This window comes from Haliotis rubra, unplaced genomic scaffold, assembly GCF_003918875.1.
Source record: "Haliotis rubra isolate DU_JTF1 unplaced genomic scaffold, ASM391887v1 Scf90, whole genome shotgun sequence".
Classification (NCBI taxonomy): Eukaryota; Metazoa; Mollusca; class Gastropoda; order Lepetellida; family Haliotidae; genus Haliotis; species Haliotis rubra.
The window spans coordinates 317,912-342,964 of NW_025767635.1; the positions used below are offsets into that span (position 1 = coordinate 317,912).

Genomic DNA, 25,053 nt, shown 5'->3' on the forward strand with positions numbered 1-25,053 from the left:
ACACTAGTCTACACTGGGGTAAAGACTACACTGAACAACACTAGCTTATAAGGGGGTAAAGACTACACTGAAACAACACTAGCTTATACAGACTGACTGACTGAGTTTGGTCTTACGTTGCTTTTAGCAATATTCCAGCAACATCAACGGCGGGGAAAATCTTCACACATTGTACCCATGTGGGGATTCGAACCCGGGTCTTCGGCGTGACAAACCAACGCTTTAGCCACTAGGCTACCCGACCACCCCAGCTTATAGAGAGGTAAAGACAGGGGTGAAGAATACACAGAAGCATGACTCACCTCTACAGGATTGAAGACTGCACATATTGCACAGTGTGGGGTTCTGTGGGACAGAAACTTGTTGAAGTTCTTCTCAGCTTCAAAATTGAGGGGTTGTTCATGCCAAAGTGCTCGAATGGGTGCAGCCCATGGCTCTGTGAGTGCCACAGTAGCTTGGGGCTTGGAATCGCTTGAACTCTCTGTACATATGAAAATGAAAACAATGTTATCCCCCTCAGCGGGCACTTAAAACATTATGTTTGTTCATATAGTAAAGAATAATAAGGAAGTACTTGTTAACTATACACAATGGAGTCATAAAAAGTCCTAAGAAGAAACTTGGGTGATAACCTATAGTTTCACATCATATTAAAATATTGAATGCAAAATATATACATACAAAAGGCCACTTCTCAGAGTCTTGTGTAGTTTCTGAGAATACTTGTTCCAATTCAGACACAATGTCTGTCATTGTGTATTTTCAAGATTAAGAAACATACAGAAAAAGAAGAATCTCAGAAAGATATTGTTTTAGGCCGCACTTTCTAAGGTTTCACTATTATCTTTGCCTTAAGCATACAAATTTTCATTTGCGTAACTATCACTTTCATGCACTAGGTTGCAAATGCCATCAATCTGCAAAACATTAATTTAATACAAAATTTTAAACCCATTATAGATCGTAGCCAGTTACACCATTATGCAAATTTTCACTTCTTGAAATTCATGTGCAATGATAAGCAAACAGATGCAAGGTTGGAAACACAAACATGGATGGACAGACCAAGGGAAACATAGATGAATAAAGATTGTTCTGACGTCCCCATATCCACTTCAAGGCAGGGGATAACAAAGAGAGTTAGCGAGTGAACCTGCCACGAATAACAAACTTGAAGTTTTATCAAAATGATAACAATTCTGAGAATACTATCTTTAACACTTGATTGCCTTATTTCCTGAAACTTGTTTCTGATCCACAGGTTGAACTTGAATAACATCCCTGATATCACTTCTCAAAGTGACAAACACATTTGGCATATACAATTTTCTCTGCCCCCTTCCCAAATCCCGGAATGTCTTGGGTCACATACCTCAAGTAAAATGTTGTGTTATCTTATTTTGCAGGAGTGAGGCTTGAGGTCTTATTGAGCATGAGAGTCTGTCCAGAAGATCACTATATGAAGTGCCTCAGTCCTGTGTAAGTATGGCTTGAGGTCTTATTGGGCATGAGAGTCTGTCCAGAAGATCACTATATGAAGTGCCTCAGTCCTGTGTAAGTATGGCTTGAGGTCTTATTGGGCATGAGAGTCTGTCCAGAAGATCACTATATGAAGTGCCTCAGTCCTGTGTAAGTATGGCTTGAGGTCTTATTGGGCATGAGAGTCTGTCCAGAAGATCACTATCCAATGTAGGAGCCAGAGAAAGGATAGTGAAAACCCATTGTCCAAGAGATCCCATTGCAAAGTTTTGATTCTTGACAAGGAATTCTGGTTATGCCCTTATTATAACTCTGGAAGGATTTTTCAGGAATGAAAGCTATCTAACATCCAGGGCATGCAGTTCTGAAATCGTAGTTATGTTGTTTTTAGATTTCCTTTAGTTCAAATAGCTGAGCAATAACCTTCAAAAGACCATGTAAATTGTTTCAATCATTCACTCCCAAGATGTTAACATGGCATCCCCTGCGTATGCTTGAGGACCTGGGACAGAACTGATATAAGCTGCCAACTGATTGTTGAGTAATGCTGCGAACAAGTCTATGTGAGGTTGCAATCCAGACTGTCCACTAGGTTGTAAAGTTCTCTCATAAGTTACATGAAGACTTGAGAATGGATACCTCTTAGTATGGCAAGGGCATGTTACCTTGGCATTCTGTAGTGAAGACTTCCTGAGGATTGATGCACAGTGCTGGATGGCTAGTAAGACCACTCTATTCTCCAAAATGATGATATGGACTGATCATATCTAACTCCCAAAGACATGATGCCATCTTGTCTTCGAGATTACCATCCTATGAGTGAGTGAAGAGATCTGGTAACAGCATCCTGATTGAAATCTGACGGATGCTGTTGCTGGGATTCATGCGTCATGCAAGGTTCTTGAACACAAGATCCAAGGGTATCATGACAGAGTCTAGTTGTTTCCCTAGATGTTGACTGATCCAATTCTGAATGAATCTGAGATGCAGAATGTTATAACCTGCATACATGCAAGTGCTTCTAATAGCGACATCCATTGCTGTGAACATGTGGAGAACTGATAAGGGTTGTGACATCCTTATAGCATTCCAACGGTGGGTAAACAATTACTTGCAGAGTGTCAAATACAGCCCCTATGTACTTCTGTACATTCTTGGGCTGATGTTCTGATTTTTCTGGATGCAATAGGAACCCCATAAGAAATCGCTCTGATATAGGGAGTCATCTAACAAATTCTGGTGGTGTGTGCTCCTGTGCGTAAAGCTCAGGTTATGAATCAGTTGAAGTTATGCAAGGTCGAGCGCTGAAAGTCCTTGGATGGGTGACCGTGTTTGGCAGCTTGTCTCCTGAGAGTTTCGAAGACTTCAGTCCTGCTCCAGAAAGAAGCACATGTGATCTCACCTTAAGCAAGTGAGTTTATTCAAAATTGCCTCTGTTCACCCAGCAGAAAATGGGTACCCGGTGAGATAAGTCATGTGAATATAAACCTTCTAGCGCCTCACAGGCAGCTTGGATTATCCAGGGTAAAAATAATTAGATTCTGATTACAGTGTCCAGTGAGCAACAAGTCAGATGGATACTAGGCGCTATATAAATGAACTACTACTATTATTATTAAATACACCAGTACCGGGGATCTTATCATCATGGATAGCCAGGGAGACACTGATTTTCAAAACAGTAGAACTCTACCCTGGAATAGTCTCCCATTGAAAGCATAGCATAGATATTTCTGTGAGTCCAGACTGACTGACTGACTGAGTTTGGTTTTACGCCGCTTTTAGCAATATTCCAGCAACATCACGGCTGGGGACACCAGAAATGGGCTTCACACATTGTGCCCATGTGAGTCCAGAAGATGCATAGGTTCATGTAGATCTATGGAGATCATTGGGTCCATTATGGAAATAGGTCTGTCTGAGATTCCACATAGATTCCATCTGAAACTTCAGTTTTCTTCTCACTTATTCTCAGTTAAGGATCTTCAGGTAGATGATAATTCTAAGTTCTGTTGAATCCTTCCTGGTAACCAGAAATCGGAAAAGGAGACCAAAAGACAGAATGCCACTCTCGACTCACTATCTATGCCATGGGAGTCTGTCTTATGCTTATGTGTAACCCAAGGAGGACTTCTTCTGAAAACGAATCGAACAAACCTGTAGAGGTTTCTGATTCTTGGAAGAAAGCCCTCTTTGGGGTAAGGCCACCCACCTCCCCACATTCTGTTTGATCACATTCAGCATGAAAAGTGAGGTACGAGGTAGATGGCGAGAGTTACCTGCTCTTGGCTGTAGGGGGCCCTGGGTGGGAATGTAGGGGTGGTCTCACAAGACAAAAACTTGTTATTTTGTATTAAAATATTGTTACAACTGTCGTAGGATTTTAAAATGGACATTTTAATGCTTGTATGTACCCCAAGGAGGACTTCTTCTAAAAAAGAATTATTTATTTAGCAAGGAGGTATAAATTTTACTTCAGAGTTTGAAAGTCTGCAAAAAAATGCAGTAAGATATGTGCAAACAACATCTTAATTTTGTTTTTTATGAAAATCATGACTTGAACTCTCATTATGCGTCCATCTCAAAAGTGAAAATTCACAGTTATTTCCCTTGTCAAGTTGGCCTTGACATTTACATTTCACAGCAATGTGTCAGAAAAGAGCAATGTTGTGGAAAAAAGGGATAGAATAGGTACGAATTGAACAAATCTCTTTTGAAGATCTAAAGAATATGTGTATTGAAACAAGTATGTCTATTCATTGCCGATAAATTGATAATATAAACTAAAAACGCTTCTTAGATCATCAAAACTGTGTGTTCTTGTAAATTCAAATGTAATTTTGACATTGTCATTTTGTTTGACAATGTCAAAATTGGTGAACAAACAAGTACCACACCATGCTGATTTCCACCAAGATAGACTGAGGGTAAGTCAGAACCTGTCCTAGTATTTGTTTTAAGTTAGGATATCCTAGCACTAGGATACTTTTCGAGAATAAGGTAGGACACCTATCATAGACCGTAGGATCAAAGTTAGGATATCCTAGGGCTAGGATCCTTTCAAGAATAGGGGCCCTGGCTATGAAACTCTTGCCGTAACCTCTGGCTGGGATCTTGGGCTTGCTCATATTGTCTTGCCATAAATCAACTCTGTGCAAAGAGGATACTGAAGTTACGGCACTGTGAAACTTTCCTCAGACGGAGGACTTCCAGTGCGCCAAGTGGTTGGGAGTAACGAGGCTTGAGAGTAGAACACTACCTTAGCCATGCTGTCTAGATACCCAGGAAGCATCAGGGATGTGTCTCCGACTTCACAGATGAAGGGTCATCAGCTGCATGTTAGGGAGCAAGTACTCTAGTAGTTGAGTCCCTGTATGTTGCTTATCTCAAATCACAAGGTGCTCGACTTGAACAGACGCACACAAGTCTGATCCTTTTAACGCCGACTTTAAAGTCGATCTAGATTCGTCAATCAATTAATGTCTTCATTTAAGTCCTTGAGCATACTGGTTTGAAATGATGATTGTGAAGGTTTAGTTTCTCCTGGGTCTTGAACAGACGCAATTTCCTCATGATCTGACATCATCGGCATTGAATCCGGAAACAAAACTTAGGGCTATGACTATTTCTTCGAAAGAGTATGTGGCTGAGTTCAGTTCAGAGGGTTCGAGGGATATGCTCAGGTAAGACAACACAAGATGAGGGATGTTTAAAAATTCAATGTAAGTTAAACCTGTAGATCAGAAACAAGTTTAAGGAAATAAGGCAATCAAACGTTAGAGGGACGTATTCGTAAGCACTACTGTGACTTACACCTACAGAATAGTGACAGACCAACTTGTGAAAAGATCAGTGTACATAACTAGCTTTTCCAGAAAAAGTTAACTAAACATTAAACAACTTAATACAGACAAAACTATTTACCTGAACATTCTTCTGGGTTGGCTGTTTTAGGAACAGAAGAGTTCTTCTTTCTTGTTGGTTTACTGATATCAGACTCTTTCTTGGATGAAAGTAACGATGTAAGTGATAGTGGAGTGTCATTCTGTGATTCTAGCTTATTGTTAGGTTTACTAGCTTTATGTTTATTAGTTTTCTTTGTACAAATGGTTGTATCCGAGCTGTCAGACGATGCGATGGAATCAGTACCATTAGTACCACTGGAAGAATCCTGAAACAGAGGTAACAGCAACCTGAAGTAGTTGGACAGTCACAGGGATCAGAATCACACAATACATGCAACACTACACAACACACTGACCACGCACAATATTCTCAAACACTAAACATTATTATTATTGTGATTATGAAAAGTAACTTAAAGCCACAAAATAACTCATGTTAATCATTTGCATGCATGTACAATGATTAAATCTGCTTTCTCATCATGCACTGAACATCACTGTAGTTGACCAGCATGCTGCTGTACTCCCACAAAAACTGAGGATTAATGTCCACACTTGACACACCAACATTAATAGAGAAAGCATTTCTGCAGAGGTTTGCATTGAACTCATCACCTATATCACAGCAAATAAACTGTTCCTTCTTTATCAACATGATCAGTGCATTGTGAGCATGAGATATGAAAACACAGTATAACTGGGAAGACGCTGTATCAGGCCTAGCAGTGGAGACACTACCACAGAATGTTTATCAGTACCTGTTCTTTCCATTGCTCATATTACGATCAGGAATAACTATCAATGTCACATCTTTGTTTCCGTTATCAGATGTGAGTGAGTGACCAAATTGATAATTCTGAAAAACCCTCCAGTAAGCATGCCAAGATATGGAATTTGGCAAAATATGAAAATTTCTGTAACCTGATAAAGCTCTCTTACCTCCCAGTTGACAAATTCTGCAAAAATGCTGAAGAAAGTTGCAACATATACCTTGTTACCTGAGAATGGGGACTGCATAATACCATCGCCTCGTCCATCCAAAAAAAACCACGCCCAAGCAGGCTGTCATCACCAGAAGTGTACTCATCACTTGACCGAGCAATGGGCAACTGGGACATATACATGTGGTCTCCAACACCACTGTAACCAGCAAGTGAAGACGGCTGCATCTGAGACAAGCTTGAGTGGAGGCTCCTCTTCGCTACAGTGTTAGTGGAGGAAGGTGGTAAAGCATAGCTGTGGAGCTGAGGTGACAGGGTGGGCATGACAGGCTCTGAGGAGTGGGTGGTTGGTGAAACCTGTGTTGCGGGGACAATAGGCTGGGGAACGAGCTGATGCATGGAACTTCTACTAGAGAGCTCAGACACTGAAACTCCATGAGATATATTCGATAATTGGTTATTGACACAAGTTAGTTTCGGAGGTGACTGGAAGTCACTGTTCGATGATGAGAGGAAAGAGGACATGGAACTACCGACACCGCCAGTCTGCTGAGAAGGGAATCTTGAACTCATCGAGGAGTTGGTTTGATGGATACTACTAACATTTAACATAGAGTTCACATTTGATATGTCTCTTTGAGAAGCAGAATGCAAGCTAAGTGTTGATCCATCATGTTGCATGTTATACATGGCATCTGAGGTAGACCGCATGGATGCTCCTGCAAGCAGGGAGAGACTCCCTCCATCATTTGGGAGTACAGGATTAGCACTAGCAAGGAATGCAGCAGGGGACTCATATGATCCTGGTAAAACTGCCTCAGCTTGAGGTATCTGGATCTGGACAGGAGACAGCACAGTAGTTCCAGGAGTGGAGCTAGCAGATATGTAGCTGGTGGTAAATGATGAGCCCTGCTTTGCTCCATGCTGCTGCTGGGCTGAGGACTGATGGACACTCTGCTGAGCACTGATGCTGGGGATCACACTGGGAATATTTAATGTGGTACCAGCTTTATTGTTCAAGGACACTTGAGTGTGTACTCCTGGCACAGATTTCACATTGGAAGTATGAGAGGTAGCAAGTATTGGTGGATTAGGTGTCCTTAACATAGTTGCCTGTGGCACTGTGCTTGAAGTCCCCACAACAGTCCTGTGTTTGGTTGTCACAGCAGTACCTGTAGGGTGAATCTGCGAAACTCCCTGGAGTATGAACTGAGCCTGCTGCTGCTTGATGGCAGCTGCTTGAGATGGAGACAGCAGGGACTTCTGCTGTTTGCCTGATTTGGCCACTATTTGTGGCTGTGAGACACCAGATAAAACGCGAAGCACATTAGTCACTGGCTGAACACCTGACATTTGTTGCGACTGGCTGACAATATTTCTTTGAACCGATTTCTGACCTTGTTGTCCACCCATATTAGGGACATTTACAACATTTGCCTGTTGCTGTTGTGCTGCCTGGGCAGACAATGCTTTCAACAGCTGCTGTGGAGAGAAGGACACAGGTGTTACTTGTGTTGTTTGCATGGCGGTTCTAGGAGGTGAGTGATTCATGACAGGTACCGACACAGTGACTCCAGCAGATTGAGTGGGATACATATTACCATCAGACAAAGTGGTCTGAGGGTGGTACTGTGAGGCCAGTGATGGACTGACATTCTGGACGGTGTATGTACTACTCTGCTGCTGAGGCGACACTGCCTTGTGAAGGACTGGATATTGCTGATTTGGAGATGTAACACTAGACTTCATTGTCTGTCCATTGGAAGCCAACAACTGACTGGCTGTCATCTGTACAGCTGACTGGTGGTGATATGTTTTATTGGAATCTTTGTACGCTGGGGACTTGAGCAAAGGTGACTGCTGCTGTTCCTGGATCCTCTGCAAAAGCTGCTGCTGCCTTTCCAGCTGAGACTTGCTCTTCTGCTGCTTAAGCTGGTACTGCTGAAGAAGTTCCTCAGGGTTCATCTTTTGCAGCAGGAGCTGCTGAGATAGGTGGGATAAGCCAGCTTGCTGAGACAGAACCGGTGGCTGTGAGGGTGACAGTTGAGGGGGATGCTCATGAATGGTGTCTTGTGGACACTGTTGGTTCTGTACTGGTTGCAGTTTAGGTGGTTGTGGTGATGACTGTGCATGATGTTGTTGCAGCTGTTGCTGAAGGTGAGATGAATGCATGTTGTTACTGGGCGAGGACGAAAACACCATGTCACTGCTGTGGACTGACGTCTGACAAACAGATACAGTCTTCAAGTCGGGGACATCAGCTTGTACAGAAACCCCACTACCAACAACTTCTGAAATACTTCGACAACCAAGTATATGTGAGATATTAGCAAGTGGAATAACTTTGGCCGGCTTTTTGTGTATATTGGAAAGTGTTCGTTTCTGTTGTGATTTCTTATAGACAGCCTCTATAGGCCTTATTCCAGACGGCACCCCATTATGGGTTTGCTGACTGCCAAGTCCAGCAGACCCAACATTGCCAGTTGTAGATGGAGGACTTGACCAGTTGGAAGCACCTGTGTGATGTGGTAGTGAGTATGCATCATGACCGTTCTGAATTAAGGATCCCTGATGTAGTGATGAGGAGGAGGAGCTAGCAGAAATTGTCTTGTTGAACTGTTCGTTAGTAGCTGCTATTTGTTCTATTTTGTGTCTGAGCTCTGTTATGTTATTTCCTTGTTGAAGGTACGACTGGAGTTGACTTTTGGGCAGTTTCTTCCTCTCCATGTCATTGAGTTGTTGTAGGAATCCTATCTTGTCACCAGCAGCTGTTAGAGCTTTGATCTGATCCAGTGGAATCACAGAATGAACAGCCTGCCCAGCTTTCTTTTTTTTAGCTGGCGGTTCTCCATCCGAACTTGGAGACTGGCTTGGTTTCTTCATCTTCTTAGTGATTGGCTCCGGGCTTTCTGGCATACTACTCGGTGGTTCATTCAATAACTGCTCAAATGCAGCCTGGAACGAAGTAGGTCCTTTCTTGACAGCCTGTGCCTCGGCTTCACCCTCTTGCTTCTTCACATCTTTAAGATAAAACTCTATCTTCCTTCGAGCAGCAGCTTCAGCCTCCATTTTTCTTTCCTGTTTATTTAACTCCTCCTTCATTTCTTCTGTCATATCCTCATCTCCCCACAAACCCAGGAACTTATTCTTTTGATCCTGAGGGTCTTTTTTCTTTCTCTTCTTTTTCTTCTTCTTTTCTTCTTCGTCCACGGTGGCAGGCTTCTCTTCTACCTTGACATCAACAATTCCAGACTTCTCTTCAGCCTGTTCTTCCTTCTCCGGGTTAGTCTTTTTCTTCCGTCCACGTTTGTTCACATCATCCAGTTTAGATACAGGGTGACGTTTTGTGCAAACAGTTCCTGCTCTGTTAGCTTGTATTTTCCTTGAATCACTGAAAGCAACATGTGATGATTAGACATTGTATATGAAACCTGTCAACATAAAATTAGCTTATCAAAACCATTTCAAGTTCAGTTATGTGAATTGTAAAGATTAAGCTATCTTTCTACATAGTGACCCCAACAACACCTGTATTTCTGCCTGATGAGTGCCCTCTGAAACTCCTATCTTCCCCCTGCTTAGCACTTGCTCAGTTTAACACTCATATTTACACCAGCTCAATATCTTACAGTGCAATATCTTACACTTCTACCTACACAGTGCACTGTGTAACATCCATCTTCTACCTATGTCATCCAATCAAAGCAATTTCGCTATTTACAACCTGCACTGGAGCATGTTAAAAATGGCTGGTGCAGGTTACCTTCGGTAACAGTTGCACTCGGTGCATCTTATAGCAGTCATCATGTGTTTCACTTGGGAAGTAAGCGACTGTAAGTAATTTGTTTCACTCCGCATGACTTGTAACAAGCATAAACATTTGTGTACTCATAAATCAGTTGTGTATAAGTAATCATATAAATGTAATTTTAATGATAAAATTGATATTTTATGATTATCCTGACCCGTACGTTATTGCTTATCTCCCTTAACTTCTGCGTTAAAGTGGAAACCTCTGTTCTATTGTTCTCTAACGAACAGTCTAAACATAGCTCACCCTAAACGGGCCTGTTCCCTTCCCGCGCCAGCGTCCACGTGATCACTGGCTATGTGTGACTGTCTCCAATAACGCCCAACTATCATGACCGAAGCCAAATAGTGTATCAGAGGGGACAGATGGGAGGGCCCTCAGATATATCAATTTTATCATAAAAATTACATATTTTTCTTAATCCTGACTAACATGTTATTGCTTGAATCTGACAGACAGGTGGTGGGTCAGCCATCTATTTGGATTCTGATACTGTTTGATCCACCCCCTGGCATCTCTTCAATCTTCTGACACTGCAGCTATACAAAGGGGACCACCTTCTTTTGGGTAAAAGAAGTGAATCATAAGATTCTTTGGATTTTTAAGACTCGCAAAAAGTCGCAGAGTATTAAAGTACTGTCCGAAATAGAAAAAAAGTATTTTCTCATTTATCTCTACAATTTATGTAGTTGATATGTGCAAGTGTGAAATATCTGTTAAAATAAGTTCGGCCTAACGACAGTCTCAGTGGTTGGGAAATAGGAAACGTAGAAAAAGGACTTTACTGAGGAGACATTAGTGCAGAAATGAGCAATGCAGGGTTTTTCTAAGTCCAAAACAATTTATTTGGAACAGACCATGGCTTTATGCAAATTAGTGTGCAACGATATTGTATTACAAAGGACACTTTTTAAATGCCCAATTTGAAATTAGACGTAGCTTCATTATAAACGATAGCTGGCGTAAAAAATAATAACTTTCATGCTGAAACTATTAAGGATGTAGCTACCATGGAGTTTCACTGTCACTATAAAAAGAAACAGATAGGAGGGTTCGTCTCAAAAGCAAAACCTGGATGGGTGTCACAGACGATCGTTGGGGTCGGGCTGAGGGATAGCGATATCAGCTAAGATAAGATATTCCTTTAGGACAATTATACTGGGCATGTCATAACAATTTACAAATAATATCCCGTCCTGCCGATCTTAGCGATCAGGTGGTCATGCCACCTATATATTTTGAACATTTAATACGATGCCTTTCTATGGTTATCAGGTATCATACTCTTTTACATATCTCAACATAAACTTTATGAAAGAATGACACGTAAGATGTTAATCAATAGATGAGGCATCCATATGAAAAAGCACAAAATATCTTTGAGATGACCCCTTGTGCCTGTAGGCAGCACATGCATTTCATGCCAGGTGAGTCGACGGTCTGTCGTCATACCTGGCTGAGCGACCTAATTGCGATCTATAGTCTAATCTGTTGTTTTCAGCAGCTATTCGTATTTTGTCTAAGTATTGCCCGATTTTACGAGTAAACATGCTTTTCTGGATATCCTATTACGCATCCCACTGAACGACCAGTAAGGCCGAAGTGGGTTATTCCGACATATGCTATTTGCAGTTGTGTAAATTTTAGAGATACAGAGTAACAGACTAAAAACAGTTTTTTTCTATTTCCGACAGTACTTTAGATTCTTGCTTGTCTTGATCCAATCCATATGTTAAGAATAGGTCGTAAACTTAACTGAATCATATCACTCATGCGCTGCTTTATCTAGTAAAGCAGAAGGGCATGGACTCTGTCGGTGGTTATGGAACAGTAACCTGACGTCTAGGAGTCTACGTGATTATTTGTAATTATTGCCTGGCTGGGACTGTCAACTGCTGTGCCACAACTTGAGTGCCAAACTAGTGGATACCGGGAACATCTTCAGTGGCAATGTCCCTGAGATAGTGTTTGGCGAGATGGAGCAGTTGCCGTGTAGAGCTAAAGTGGACACAATGGCTCTAACCTCATGGGGATTGGAGACTCCAAGCAGATCCAGTCCTGCTGCCTTGTAAATGGCCCAGTCCTGCTACCTTGTAAACCCTCAGGATTACCCCCACCAGCCAGAAGGAGATTGTTGTTCTGGAGACTTCAGTACACGTAGCGGGTGATAGCAGGATGAAGAGTCACTTGAATCTTCTCCTCACAGCAGTTCTCTGCAGGTACATTCTCAAGGCTCTCACTGGGCATAAGGACTAATCCTGAGTGTCGTCTGATCAGAGGATGGATGATAACACCGGGATGTGGATGTCTATCTGGTTGTCCTGGTAGCTGGTTCTTTGCGATGAAGTCCCATCTAAGCCTAAGATGAACTGCTGGCTGGTCACGTGTATCAAACATAGTTCGGCTGTAGTCTATAGCATGGATTTCTGACATCCTGGCAGCTGTAGCAAGTGTGGGGAGGCACAGCGTCTTCTGCGTTAGCAACTCATAGTCTGCTTGATGCAATGGCTCATAATCATAGCTGGTTAGGTGTTGAATGACTATGTTCAAGTCCCATGCTACTGCCTTAAACGTCCTCTGCTGATCTTCCAGTTTAAAAGATCTGAGCAGTGTACGAGTTCACAAATTCGTGGTGAGGATTGAACTGATGGCCGCTAGGTACCAAGCATTCTGCAACTGGAGGATGCATAGCCCTGATTGGTGAGAACACCTTTGCATGTTGCAAACTGGTAAAAGCTCTTCCACTTGTCATCATAGAGATTTCTGGTAGAGCGTCTGAGAACTAGGGTGACAGCCATGGCTGCTCTAGTAGAATACCCTCTTCTTGTGAGGCAGCTCGCAATACGTTCCATGCGCATAGCTGGAAACCTTTGGGATTGGCGTGAACATGTCTTGTGTGCGGATGAATCAGTAGACTGGGCCAGTTCGGAAGTCGTAGACTTGGCTCTCCGAGAGGTCTGATGAGGTATGGAAGGCGCGTTCTCGAAGGCGCTACCAAAGTCAGTAACGAGATCTTCGTCTGGACGATCTTCCTTATGACTCATGGTAGTAGTACAGTAGGTGGGAATGAGTAGGAAACCTTCTCAAGATATGGCCAGGACGTCTAGTGACCAGGCTAGTGGATCTGGAACCAGTGAGACGAAAGGTCTTTATCTGTTTGCTTAATCTTGTCACAAAGAGGTCTTCAAGTGGGCAGCCCTGACCTCCACGTTGAGAGTGTTAGCTCGAAGAGTAGGAAGGTTAGTTCTAGCAGGTGTGCCGATCCTGTCGTGCCTTGCAGGTTGATGTAAAATGCTTCTGCTGCATTGTCCGTTGATATCATCAGGAATGGGTTACTGGGGAGACAGGACCAGTGCCGGATAGCTCTGATGACTGCCTCGAATTCCAGCTGGTTGATGTGAAGATCTCATTCTTCCCTGGACCAGGAACCTGCAGCTACTTCTGCACCGAAGTGGGTTCCCCAGCCTTGGAGTGAGGTGTCTACATAAAGATGTAGATTGTAGACTGGTTCTTGCTAATAGGTGCCTTTGCGAACCTTCGACCATTCACCACTGGAGGTACCTCTTCGTGTACCTCTTCAGGTGTAGAGGTAATGTTACTGTAATATCCTGGCGATCTAGGTATGGTATCAGGAACCTCTGAATGAGCCTCAGCTGAAGTCTGCCTCTCTGAGTATTAGCCTTCGCTGACATAAGTAGACAAAGGATCTCCTGCCATATTCGAAACTGAGCACTTGAGGGAGGCAAACTTGGATCTTCAGTCATCAATCTTCTGGTACTTGATGGTATCTGGACTTCTGACATTCTTGCACTCTAGTTAGTTGATGTGAAGAAATTCTTCTTCTCTAAACCAGGTCCTTGCTGTTACTTGTGAGTTGAAGAAAACTCCCCAACCTTGATACGAAGTGTCTACAAACAAATGCAGATTGTAGTTCGGCTCTGATGAATGGGTATGTGTAGATACGCATCTTGTAGAACTATGCTTGCCATACGATCCCTGCCAATAGCGTCTCTCATGCTGGTGGACCACTTCAGAATTCTTAAAATTCTTCTGTAATTGACGGGAAATCAGTTTATCAGGTGTTGCCCTTCCGCCGTAGAGCAACACGTGCTAAGGCAGGGTTACTGTCTCGCTATAATGCTGCCTGGCTCCCGCTTCGCTGCTCTCTTCGTAAGTACAGTTGCCCACTGTTGATGTATAAACTCAATGAAGAGCTGATGAAACCATGCATGGGATGTCAACATATGCAATGGTAATACACCATTCTTCTCTTTTCGTTTGCCCTCAATGTCTGTTCAATCAGGGCAGACCACTTGTGTAAACTTCCATTGATCTGCACAGTAAGACATACTGTCGTCTAATCACTGTCAAGGCTGTGGGAGCTCTTAGGATTCCCATGATGATGATAAATTAAAGTTGCACATTATCTTCGGGCTGTAGTCTAAGTCACTTCGCACACAACGAGTTGCTTGTAGCCCCTGGAGCTTGCTGACACATGATATGTAAATCACGTCTGCACAAGGGCATTGCACTCTGTCTACATCCATACATGTTGCTGCACGTCAACGCCTTGCTTGGTGATAAATGCCACCCAGTTCGGCTGCTGCGTGAAGTTTGCACAAAAGTTTGTATCTACGTCTGCATCACGACTGTTGCACAAAGCATTAAAGGAGAAGGCTGTGCATGTGCAAACGTCTGCACCCGGGGCTGCAGGTGACCAGAAGAGGGTTGCTGGAACGTCTATCTGTGTTGAAGTCCGGATGATCTGACTGGCGATACCCTGTGCAAAGGCTGGAGTCTGGGTTGATGTCTGCCCGACTGTGGTTGAAGAAAGATCTGCATCTGCGCTCAGGTCGTCTTCTGGAGCTGACAGAGACTGCAACCCTACTACTTCAGATTCTAAACCCAAAGACAGCTACGTGAAGGAGAAATCATCTACTTCATAAGCTGCAAAGCTGCTAAGATTGTCCTGCTGGAAATCCCTGTCAACCAAAGGTGAAAGAAAAGACTGGCTGATCAGTCTACCCATCTCCATAGATGCAAGTAACTGCTGCTGCTGCATGGCCATAAGAACTTGCTGTGTAATGGAAACCACCAAATCCAACTGCTGTATGGGGTTCTCTGCTTGCACAAACCCTTGCATCTGTGTCTGCAATCATCGGTTGCTGAGCAATGTGTTGAGCCTGCGCGAACAGAGTATTCTGCATTTGCGCAAACATTCGTGCTGCATCTGCGGCTGTTGAAGACCAAAAGAGGGTAGCTGGAACCTCGTTTGCGCGAAGGCAGGAATCTGCGACAACGCTCGGATAATCTGACTGGCTGTCCCCTACATGAAGGCCGGCGTCTGGGTCATCAACTGCACGAAGGTCTGCTTCTGCGGGATCATCTGCGCCTGCAGACACCGTCAGCTTAGATGATCCAGGCGCCTGTTGGATCCTCAGCGCTGATGGCATCTGCCTCACAATGACATCTGGCTCCAGGACCGGTGGAGGTAGCGCGAACTCTTTGTCTTCAGCCTTGTAGTCGATCGACTGCTGAGGAGACTGCGCGCCGGCTATCTTAGAAGAGGTCTACACCACCTTTTTAAGGGGGGCTTTCTCCAGCCTCACCAGCTTAAGGAGATAGGCCCCTGCCCAGGCCCCTGCCCCTGCCAGGGACTTTCTCTTAACACAGACTGACTGCGCAGGGGGTTCGGTGTTCTCTGCTAACACCTGAAAATCCTGTGAGAGAACCTCCATAGAGGACTGGAATGAAGTATCATTAATAATCAAAGGGATAACTTTATCCCCAAGAGAAAGTAAAGGAACGAACTCACGTTCCGGTTGCATATGGGACTTGTCACCAGCTGATCTTGTATCTTTTTACTCAAAAGGACAAAACAATTATCAAACTCAGTGTTTGATAAATGAGCACAACCGTTACACCTAGCAGTAAGACTGCAGGAAGAAGAACAGCAAGTGAAGCACACAGGGTGTTGATCGTGTTTGGATAACCTGCATCTGCATACACAACATCGATCTGAATCCAAAATTCAGAAAATTTTCGTAGCTTAGCTAGTGATCAACAAATATAACCCATGAATATGATGACCAAGGGACCTAGGATACCTGTGTACACAATAATTTTATTATATATGCCGAAATGTAAGAGTAGTAGTTGAAAAACGGACAAGAGGCATCAGAGCTCCAGATAAGATTTAGCTCATGTGGGTACTGTACCCACTGTATTTTTTTGGAGTGGGTATTATGAATGTTGAGTGGGTATTTCATTTTCTGTTACCCACTGCTTTCAAATATGTGCATATTTCAGTCATTTTACTCACATAAGTATATGTCATTGAGTAAGTTTACTAAGCAGATATGTTCTGCCTTATGTCATACCTAATCAAAACCAACTTAAATATAATGGAAATGATTTCATAAAAAAATCACTCATCCTATACTGACAGTACAACACTTGTCCTATACTAACAGTACAACTTGATAGCAATCGATGTCTTTTTCATCACGCAAGCGATTTTTATAAATATATTCCGTACACATTTGTTTTAAACTTTTTGCGTATCTAACATTTTAAATGCGTAATTGCTACGCAACAATTATATTTCAATGTGTAATTGGAAATTTTCTATGTGTATTTTACCCAGATACGCAGCTTATCTGGGCCTCTGCGGTTCCACCCATCCATCAGGTAGGGCGAAAATGGAGAGAGTGACACATAGCCAGTGATCACTCAGGACACTGGCGCGGGAAGGTTAGAGGCACGTTTGGGGTGAGCTATTTTTAGACTGTTCATTTGGGAACAATAGGACAGAGGTTTAATCTATACCTCGGAAGAAAAGGAAGATAAGCAATAACGTATGAGTCAGGATAAGGAAAATTTAAGATTTACATATAAATCAGTCTAAATAAACTTAAGCTCATTATTAATCGTTACACTACTATACTGAGTCTAACAAAACCTTGTTGAAGGTCGCGTCAGCTAACCTTTCAGCAACCTATGACCGTCCAACACTGATCTCCCAACAAACGAAACACCCCATAAAACACAGATATTTGACCTGCAGTATATACGCTTTGGGGTTTCTGTTGTCATGGTTATCAGTAGCTAATATTCCCACAAGCTGACATCCTTGAATACTGACAAAATGCTATTTTCAGCGACTGTTTACTCACTGTTTTGACATGCTCCATGTGCATCACTCAGAAGCGATCGTACAGAAAATAGCATTCTGAATCATTCGGGTACAAACTTTTTTGAGGTAAAAATTTAAAAGGTATGTGTGAATGTCAACTTTCGCGATTTGGTAAGCTGTGTTCTGATTGGTCAATTGAAAAGGTTATCTGACGCGACCTCCTACTAGGTTTTGTTAGACTCAGTATAGCAGTGTAACGAATAATACTGAGCCTAAGTTTACTTAGACTGACAAATAAACAAAGCAAAATTGAAACAGAATCATTCATCATTTATCATCATGGGGTCTGGTTCTGTTGAATGTATCTGATACTATGAAAATCTAAACAATTATTCATGTTACTTTTTAGAACCAGTGACATAATTTTATGGTGCAACCAAAAGTTTGATGGCGCAGTCAAACCTTTAAGCCAGGTTGCACTCGGTGCAGGTCCTGGAAAAACAACAAAATCATACCCTGCCAGTCATATCTCCACAGATACTCACTATTTGGAAAGCCTGCTCTTGTCCTCCTCTGGATGTGGGGCAATGTCCTTGCCAGCCTTCCACAGGTCATATCGATCTGGCTGAAACCGCTTCACAAATGTGTCCATGCTGATTTTGACCCCATCCTTCCGACACACACACTGGAGCAGAGTACACAGAATAAGTTCCCTAAACACACAAGGCAGTAGTCATCATCTGCCACACACTGCAGTACAGTGCACACGAAACGTTATCTGCCACACACTGCAGTACAGTACACAAAAGACATCATCCGACACTGCAGAACAGTACACACAAAACGTTATCCAACACACTGCAGTACACACGACATCAACTGACACACACTGCTGTATAGTACACACAAGAAGTCATCTGACACACATAGCAGTACAGTACACACAAGACATCATCCGACACACAAGACATCATCCGACACACACTGCAGTATCACACACAAGACATCATCAGACACATACTGCACTAGAGTACACACAAGACATCATATGACACACACTGCAGTACAGTACACACAAGACATCACCTGACACACACTGCAGTACAGTACACACAAGACATCATCCGACACACACTGCACTAGAGAGCACACAAGACGTCATCTGATACACATAGCAGTACAGTACACACAAGACGTCATCTGATACACACTGCAGTACAGTACACACAAGACGTCAGACACACTGCAGTACAGTACACACAAGATGCCATCTGACACACCGCAGTACAGTGCACAGAAGACGTCATCTGACACACACTGCAGTAGAGTACACACTAGTAATGATTCACACTGCAGTACAGTAATCTTTCTCTAATATTCATTCAATGTATAAGCATACATCAATCACAAAAGGACAATTGAATTATGTCTTGTGATAATTGATTGCAAGTTTCGTATTAGTGGTGTAGCGATTCATCGATAGTATCGATGTTTGCATCGTCAACTACGCAATACAAGTGCATCCAGGGGTGGAAATAACCCATTGGCCGACGTCCGAATCCAGTGTTTTTTTCTGTCGGGCAAGCAAATTTGTATATCACACTGTACCGGTGTCCAGTTGACCTTCCAATGTTAATTATGTTGTTTATTTAAATAATCAGCAAGAAAACGGTCGGTATAGTGGACAAATTATCAGGGCAAGTGACTTTACATGTGCCACTGTACTAGAGTACACTATCAATTTTAAAGGTATTTCCACCCCTGGCATCAATGCAAAACACATTTAGGCAATATATCAGGATATGTATATTGCAAGGGTCCATGATACATCGATGTATCGCCACAAGAGACGATATATCCCGGTATTACTTAAATACTACTTAAAGTTGTAAGGAGTATTGCATTAGGATTAGGAAGGGAATCTCTTTGAAATACTTCTAAATTTTAAAAACAAACTGAACCTTATGGGAATTTGTTTGTGTCTGCCATCTTTGTTACATGAGCAAAGGAGTTGGTGTATCAGTGAAAGAATGTGAAAGAAAACTACTCATTTCGACCTTTAATTGACTTAAATCGACCTTTTTGACAACAGTGCACAATTCTCACCCGCCGACGAAATTTCAACCAATCAAGCGGTAGCGAACTCTGTGGCGTCATATGAGGAATAGCTTTGAGGGCGATGCAGAATTCATCTACATTTTAGGGGGGTAAAATTATCTTGTTTACAGGCTTGTATAAACCTGAAATCGTGACAATTGTTGTGGAAAATAAGAAAGCTATATGTTCTCACAATCTACTGTCATTAATTTTGTCTCCTGCTTTGCCTAGTTTCGAGTTACAACTTGTTTTCATAGGCGCTTCTGTCACAATTGATTGGTATTAGTTAGGCCCTATTTGTATAATGACTGATCAAATTGATCCCATTTCTGTGTTGTTTTACCTCGATATTTAATCATGTAATGCCAAAAATCTGTTTGTATTCTCAAAACAGTGTCGGCCCGTAAGTTTTCACATGCAATACAGCAATTAATACTCCTTGTTTGTAACCCGTGTTAGGTGGTATAAACCTACACATGTTATTTGCATCATCATTCACTTGATGGTCAGTTAATGAATTTATAACAGGTATAATTAGTGGTAACACTTAGATTACCCGACAAAGGTTCCCATTTGGCATTTCTTGTGTCTGGAGTAAATATTCAACATTATGAACATCGATCAAAGGATTAACCCGATAACGCGCTGATTGATTAATTACTTTTATCTTACAGCGGAATTGTCAAAAGGTAGTGTTTATGTATGTAGATTTACTAATCTATACTGAATACACTCTGCCGTTAATCGGTGTCTCGCGTAAAAACAAGCGTCCTTCTTTCAAAGGATTAACCGGCAATACATTGATTGATTGCCCATTATTGGCTAACTAAATTACTGTTTTTAATGAAAGGCGGACATTATGCAATTAGTTGCCCGATTGTGCTATCTTGGGTGACCAATGAGAGACTATACACCAATACCTGAAAAGATTTATCACTTTTTAGAGTATATTAAACTGTTAAAAGACACATCATTTTGGAACAGTTTTGTGGATATTGATGGATACATTCCTCAAACAAGGTAATGGCCTGATATTGTTCCTATAACTTTAATCTGTTTTAATTTTAATATTTGCATTTTGTTTTTAATCATTTGTCGTAGCATTCAACAGAATCATTGTTTTCGCCGTGAAGTGTAATGAGACAGACAACATACACTAGGTGTGTGTCGCGAATTATGATTCACATTGGCAAACTATAAAATGTCTAGATATTACAGTTCTGTTATAAATTCACTATAAGTATCAGCAGATGGCGTCAGCTTTTTATTTAGTTTCAAAATGCATAAAAAAGTATGATAATAAACTAATTGGGATTATAAGACCAAATTTAAAGGCTTTATACATTGACTAGTATCTACATACTGGTGAGTGGACATTAACCATGTGAATGTAGCAAAGAAATTTATCGTATAGTATTGTGACTTCGACCCCCACCTCGCTTCCGTGGAAGAAATCGTTATGTTATAAGTTGTGTCATGCAAAACCCTTTTGGTTATGATTCCAATACATATTTAACTTCTGGTAGAAAGTAGTTTTGATTTTCTAACTTGATGAAAACAAACTATAATCTCATTAATTCTAACAGACTTTCTGCGATTTTCAAAATGAAGGCCCTGGTCGAGAACATCCGCCAGTCTGTGGATAAATGCTATTTAGGTTTGTTTTCACGCAGTTACAAAATCAAAACTACTTTCTACTAATTAGTAAAATATGTATTTTATTGATGGCCAATAGGATTTTTTTGCATGACATATATAACATAACAATTTCTCTCCTGGCAGCGCGAGGTGGATGTCAATATAATACTACTTACAATATTATTGTTACTTGACCACAACCTCACTTCCGGGAAGAAATCGTTATGTTACAAGTTGTGTTATGGAAAATCTTTATGGTCATCAATCATATACATATTTTACTATAACTAGTAGTAAGTAGTCTTGATTCTTTTAACTTCCGTGAAGCGATCTGAACACAAGTAAGATATCGTTTCAGGCTTCCACAACGCCTAAACACGCTTACAAACATAACCCATTTAGCCTTACGAACTGCGGGGATCCTGTGGAAATCTGTGCATGGTGACACCATCAAACAAAGTTTAGTGGTTCTTGAACATTTTTCAATCTCTGTGAACTGTAAAAGACTTGTCTTTAAGTAATTGAAACATGTTTTAGTTGTTTGACAAATAACACCATTTATTAACAACTATAAGTCTTAGCTTTGTTAAGAAAGAGAAGATAAAATTTAGAAAGCATACTTAAGTTTTTTTTCAGTGATTCTGGTATAAATTACATTGCATTGTCTGTGAAAGCATTGGTGCAGAAACACAACTTTCCAAGGGAAACTTAGATCAAGATATACTGCATATGTTTGATTGTACTTTAAGCATTAAATGTTGAAACTTTATCACATGAACAGCCTTTTAAGTGTGTATGTGAATGTAACACGTATTCTGCTGTATAACAAATAAAGATTCAGTCATATTATCTATCATATATGTCCTGTTTTTAGAATTGTAAAGTATCGGGATACGTATCGTATCACTGTATCGTGATGATAATCGTCTCACAGGTTCCTTGCCACTGCTTTCATGATATATCGTCTCGCCTCATTAAACTGGTATCAGGATATATCGTCTCGCCACTTAGGCACCGATACACAGCTCTACTTCCTATACATATATCTATTTTCATTTAAAAGTCTTTTTTCACCACCGACAACATGACATAGTTTTGACAATACACAAAATTGCAGTTCTGCTATGACCATGGAAAATATGGTTTTACTTGGCCTTTGTTCCATGTTATGTATGAAGCGGATGTCTCATAACTCAGGGGGTCATCCATGGACCCCAATACCTGTGTTTTGCCGAGGGATGACTGCACCAATCGGATCGCTTACTGCATACAACATCACGTCTAATAACAGATTTTGGATTTCCTACTCGATATTGAAAAAAGATGATGCTGTGCAAAACATTTTAAAATTGAAAATAAACAAATACGGGGATTTGAAACAGCATTCATTCAATATCTACCCTACTAGTCAGGCTAGCCAGATACGATTTTAACGGACCAGCTATTTGCTAGACAATGTCGTTCGGACGTGCCCTAATGTCAATCCCTGCTGTGTCTCACCTGCAAGCATCTCTTTCCATATTCAACCCATCTCTCTGTAGCAAAGTTTGTGGACTCTGCACAGTTAAAGCCGTGGTTGTATCCCGAGTGGTATCCATATGGAAAGGTGATCATGAACTCCCCTGCTTCTTGTGTAATCTAACAGAAGGAAGACCATCATCCATTAACAGTACACTGAGTTAGCAAACAAAGAATACCATCATCACTTAAGACATCAGTCAGAAAAATTAGAGTAGTTATCCACAGACCATATTACATGGTATGGAGTACTGTTTGTGTGTAGAGATATGACGGTCTTCTTGTGGTGTCACCAACCTTTTTACATGATATGGTGTATTACAGTTTACAAAACTGTTTGAGAATGTACAAGAAAGAGGGTCATCTTGTAAGACCGACCTACTGTAAGACACAACTGTATGCAGGAACATGAGGGTCATGTTGTGATGAGACTGACCTTGTTATATGGTATGGAGTACTGCTTGAGAATGTGCGGGGAAATTAGTGTCATCTTGTGACGTAGAAAGGCTGGACAGGCCTGGAAGCTGCTTGGGAAGAATCCTGGAATAGAAAACCTGGAAGTCAATACATGTCCTAGTATGGCCACTGAGACTTGGTACTAATCAAAAAGAATAACAATACTGCACAAAACTGATATTACTTGGAGAGGGTGGATGAGTATGGTTTTACATGGCTTTTAGCAATATTCCAACAATATCATGCGGGGTCACAAGAAATGGGCTTCACACATTGTACCTATGTGGGGAATCAAACCTGGGTCTTCACTGTGACGAGCGAACACTTAGACCACTAAGACTACCCCACCATCCAATATTACTTGGAACACGCCAACATAACACGTGAGGTCTTGGTAACGCCACGAATGAACCAGTACTATATGGAATACTGACAATGTTATCAAAAGAATAACTCAATGGATTATTTCTAACACCGGACTACTTATCACCTTATCATTTCTGCAGTTGAAAAGTCAGGTAACCATTATTGATGATGTATAGCACAGTAAACCCTGAACTGCCATTAAAGGTCACTTCAGTGTTCCGCACTTACTACCATGACAACAAACACACAAAATAATCTGCTACGTAACTGATTAATGAGTACACAAATATTTCTGCTTGTAACAAGTCACTTAGAGAGAAGCATATTACTTCCAGTCACTTCCTTCCCAATTAAACCACACGATGACAGCTGTAAGACGTTGGAGGATTTGTTGTGCAACCTGTTACTAAAGGTAACCTGTACCAGCCATTATTAACATATACCAGTGCAAGCTGCAAATTGTGAAATTGCACCCTAGAAGGATATGTCTCTCTTCTCTCACTTTCCCTAATTGTGGATGTTCCTGACTTTTCAGACCCGTAGTATTCTTTTATTTCAAGCTATATTATAATACTGTAAATGAACACCTTAATGTCTTGAAGGATCCCAAATTTTAGGGTTAAGGGGGTCCAAATGACCCCTGGAAAGTGTAAGCCACTGCAGAAACTGAATATGACTGAATTTCCATTTTCCAGTGAAAAGAATGAATTCTATCTGACTGAATTAGCCAGTTCTTTATACGAAATATTTTCACTACCAAAAGATAAATTCATGACACAGGACATTAGCTATCACATTCCGCCTTCATTTCTTACCTTGAGCCAATCGCTCAAGTCTGCGGCCATGCTCAGGTGGGATGCAATACCATGACTTGGGGGCCCCAAAGTGTACATAGTTTATACTGTACAGATCCATATCCTCTGTATGCCAGGCAAATGTGGTCTTCCACATGCCGAAATAGAGATATGCAGTGTTGACTCCCTCAATGTGGATTCCATAGTCACCAGCTACATAGTCCAGGATGGTGCCAAGTTTATTAATGTTCCACAGCTTTTGATCTTCGTCATAGAGAGAACCCGAAATGTCGGAGCCATATATTGGTGATCCAAACGTGACATTCTTCCAGTACTTCCTCTCTAGTTCCTCATAGTCAAAGTGATTAGGAGTCTTGTACCTGGCAACAAACACTACACCTGTCAGCTTCTGCTATCAGGACTAGTACTAGTAGTAGAATGTGACATTTTTCATGACTGTGCATATCTGTGACTCGTTCTGTAACCTGTTAAGTATGTTTTAGTAATGTTTAAATTCTATGTTTGTTACGTGATACGTTATGTACTTCTTATGATATAAAACAGACTCCCGTAGGGAGATGGTATCATCACCAAGTAAACACTAAATATTAGGGCTGTAACGAATACACTATGTTGCGAATATGATACGTATCACGAATATTAGGTAACGAATACGAATAATTATTCATGAATACAATATTGTAGTTAAATGATTGATGCACAATATTGAATGCCAATGTTGACAGTGTTAATTTGTCTCATCAATAACCAGTCATCTCATGACACCTACATTTTGTATGTAATAGTTATAGTTGACAGTAACATGTCCGCCCTTGGCAAACTAACATGACTTGGGCTACTACAAGGCTAGTACATATTGCATTCTTGCATATCTCGTTTTGAAAAAGGACAT

At 41.4% G+C, this 25,053-nt stretch overlaps 1 protein-coding gene across 2 annotated transcripts in view; it reads right to left on the reverse strand.

The window, feature by feature from the left end:
- Nucleotides 1-25,053, reverse strand: part of LOC124263971 — a 36,995-nt gene that overhangs the window by 8,278 nt on the left and 3,664 nt on the right. Inside the window, exons 4-10 of one of the 2 annotated variants that reach the window (XM_046698701.1) lie at nucleotides 24,162-24,520; nucleotides 22,961-23,064; nucleotides 22,507-22,644; nucleotides 17,817-17,956; nucleotides 6,383-9,716; nucleotides 5,404-5,650; nucleotides 303-481 (exon numbers count right to left, since the gene is read on the reverse strand). In XM_046698701.1, coding sequence (XP_046554657.1) covers nucleotides 303-481; nucleotides 5,404-5,650; nucleotides 6,383-9,716; nucleotides 17,817-17,956; nucleotides 22,507-22,644; nucleotides 22,961-23,064; nucleotides 24,162-24,520 — 4,501 coding nt within the window. Of the gene's footprint in view, nucleotides 1-302; nucleotides 482-5,403; nucleotides 5,651-6,374; nucleotides 9,717-17,816; nucleotides 17,957-22,506; nucleotides 22,645-22,960; nucleotides 23,065-24,161; nucleotides 24,521-25,053 lie in introns of those variants that run through there. The other variant, XR_006895004.1, reaches the window with a different exon arrangement.